Source organism: Branchiostoma belcheri, unplaced genomic scaffold (assembly GCF_001625305.1).
Source record: "Branchiostoma belcheri isolate BF01 breed outbred unplaced genomic scaffold, Haploidv18h27 scaffold164, whole genome shotgun sequence".
Lineage (NCBI taxonomy): Eukaryota > Metazoa > Chordata > Leptocardii > Amphioxiformes > Branchiostomatidae > Branchiostoma > Branchiostoma belcheri.
In genome coordinates this window covers 59,833-62,470 of record NW_017803091.1, presented here as the reverse complement: position 1 = coordinate 62,470, position 2,638 = coordinate 59,833, and the positions used below count along the sequence as shown (strand labels likewise).

Sequence of the window (2,638 nt, the reverse complement as noted above, 5' to 3'; positions counted from 1 at the left end):
TTTAACACCGGGTCTTGGTTAAATTCTTTAGAGGAGGGGTTGTCGACACGCCTGCTGCGCAGCAGAGTCGGTAGGTGGCGCTTTTGTGCTGTGCCTGTGATTTGGGCAGGACGAGACGGCAGGTGAGGCAGTGACGGTTGGCCCGCTCGGCGCCTGGTCAGGGACATGAAGGCAGCAAAGAAGGTGATCTGTAAGCAAGTGGGAAGAAACGTTAAGGGGAAAACCTCCCATATGCATAGAGCACTACCAACATATACACTACCAAATTTCTTTTCTTATTTTCTTAAACGTTATGCCTCTTTGCATGTATGTATGCATGTAACCTTAAATTAACTTGCCTGATACAGGAAGTCAAAAGCGACCCCCACGGCCGCGTAGGTACAGAAGGTCCGTACGGCCGGGAAGACGCTCGTGATGCCGGCGGTGAACGCGAGAAGTTGATAGTCAGCAAAGAAGCGTTATGCAGAGTGGAAGAAGGCAGGGAAATAATGGAAGATCGTGGGTGGGAACATGGGAGAAGAATCTGTTCTCAACTACTCTGGAACATTTTAACGGGGATGTCGATGTATCAGCTTTTTTCCTGCCAAACACCGTGATCATGGAGCAACATCTTCCAGTATCCCAGTGCCGTAGAGTACGCACCTAATATAACTATATTAAAGGTGTGGTTACATTAGGCCACAGTAAGTAATTTTCGCCTGATTTTGAAAAAAAAGAATTTTGTTGCCCTTTGACAGCTGTCAACATGCCGAAAATGGGCAAAATGGCATGTCTTGCCATGCTAAAAGGTGTATGGCAGATAAACATGAAGAGAGGAGACAAGCTAAGGCTCTGATTTATTGTTTTGATTTTTACTTTGATGCAGTGATGTATTTTATTCCTTGTATATGTTCCCACTGTATCAAAACCATTTGTACAATGATTGAAAACTCTTCTTTTTCAAAGTTGTTTCAGTGACAAATGGACGTTGTGATAGTTGGCAGTGAAGTTAGCACAATATATGTGTCATTTCTTGTTAAACAGCCGGGGGTTTATGATGTCAAAATTTGAAAATATAGGAATCTTGTTTTATAAGGCCTGCCTTATGTTTTTTTCGCCTTCTTGCAATAGATTTGGAGTCCGCGAAGGATGCCACCCGCCATCCATAAAATTTACGTGCTGTGGCCTAAAGTGCTGTACAGGAACTTCATACGTAACAATTTCAGCCAGTCACTCTCATAGTTAATTACTTTGTTGTGATTTTATTGCTTGGTTTTGCCTCTAGTATTCCGTATGTGTAGATAGGCAGATCTGCCGGCAACATGGGACGTTGTGGAGCACACATTGGAGAAGAGAACTTCTTCCTCTGTTTATTCATCCGGAGATGATGCCCTCGCGGGATCGCCACCTAGCCTGTAGTGGAGCAAAAATACCTCAAATTAAATGTGTGTCTTACATATTCAAGAAAGAACATGATACATCCGCACTACGTACTTTCTTATCACCAGGCATGAACTGTGACCTACGTGCTCATCATCAGGCAGATAGGTCATACCAATCACAATCTATAAGTTTGTATCACTCCGCCGACGTAGTTTGACATGGTCATAATATTTTTTTTTTTTTTGCAGCCAGCTTACAATATGTGTCGTTCCTGCTCTGAACATCGAAGATAGAGACATCTGATGAGGCTAAATTGTTGACTGTCTGTTGGAACAACTGTCTCCTGTTTTCAAGTATTGACTTTGTGGTACCACATGTGTATGGTTATAATTTTCTATGTTACTATTTACTTATGTGAAACAGTGTTAATAAAAAGAGATGCCGTTACAGATCTTATGATGGGCACATTTTATAGAATATCCAAATATGTGCGCAATAAATTGTGTCATCTCCACAAACTCAAAGGCACTTTGACAAACCTGATATGCAAAAAAAGGACTATGTACTGGTTAGATGTTTAAGGGTTAATGACCCGCCCGCTCACTCGGTGGTTTATTCGGTGGTTAACGCAGCTGACCAGAGATTATCTCACCAAACACGCCTCGGGGCGGGGCATTAACGCTTTAGTAATACAGAATCATTCCAGAACACCATTCCAGTCAGTACACTAAATGTGTCCTCTTCCTGCAAACTATTTTGTATGAAATGTAGAGTGCTTATTCAGTATAGATGGAGAAAAAGATTTGTTTTTAAATAATCCCAACCAATACTCGTCATTCGGCATGGAAATTGATCGAACCAGCTCAAATTAAAATTTTAGGCAAGTGCAAGTCTTGATCACAAGGCAATTTTTAGGGATGTTCGCTGGTCACCAAGACTTGTCCAAGCGTATTTGTTGAGTCGAAAAGTACGCTTGACTCTTGGCAAAGTTTGAATTTGTGATCATCAAATACGGTCAAAGGACATCGACTGAGAGGCGCCGGCCTTTAAAAGTTGATGATATATTTAAGAGTTTTAATTTTTTTAAACATGATCTTACCTGAAATCGCGGAAATTGTGCATTCTAACTGTCCCCAGGAGCAGCGGCATTGTGCGCCTGCGCCGTCAGTGAAGGACGAGTCATGGTCAATGACGGATCCCTCGTGAACACAGCCTGTAATGTACAGGACAAAAATGGAGATTTTGTAAAGCGTCAGTTTAACGCGTTAGATCCCAT

The 2,638-nt window shown here is 42.1% G+C and overlaps 1 protein-coding gene and 1 pseudogene across 1 annotated transcript in view; both read right to left on the bottom strand.

The window, feature by feature from the left end:
* LOC109466348 overlaps positions 1 to 437 on the bottom strand; it is a 2,898-nt pseudogene extending 2,461 nt beyond the window's left edge.
* Positions 438 to 1,358: 921 nt separating this feature from the next.
* Positions 1,359 to 2,638, bottom strand: part of LOC109466361 (SCO-spondin-like) — a 4,728-nt gene continuing 3,448 nt past the window's right edge. The window contains exons 5-6 of the mRNA XM_019764073.1: positions 2,462 to 2,575; positions 1,359 to 1,392 (exon numbers count right to left, since the gene is read on the bottom strand). Coding sequence (XP_019619632.1) covers positions 1,388 to 1,392; positions 2,462 to 2,575 — 119 coding nt within the window. The 3' untranslated portion in view covers positions 1,359 to 1,387. The remainder of the gene's footprint in view (positions 1,393 to 2,461; positions 2,576 to 2,638) is intronic.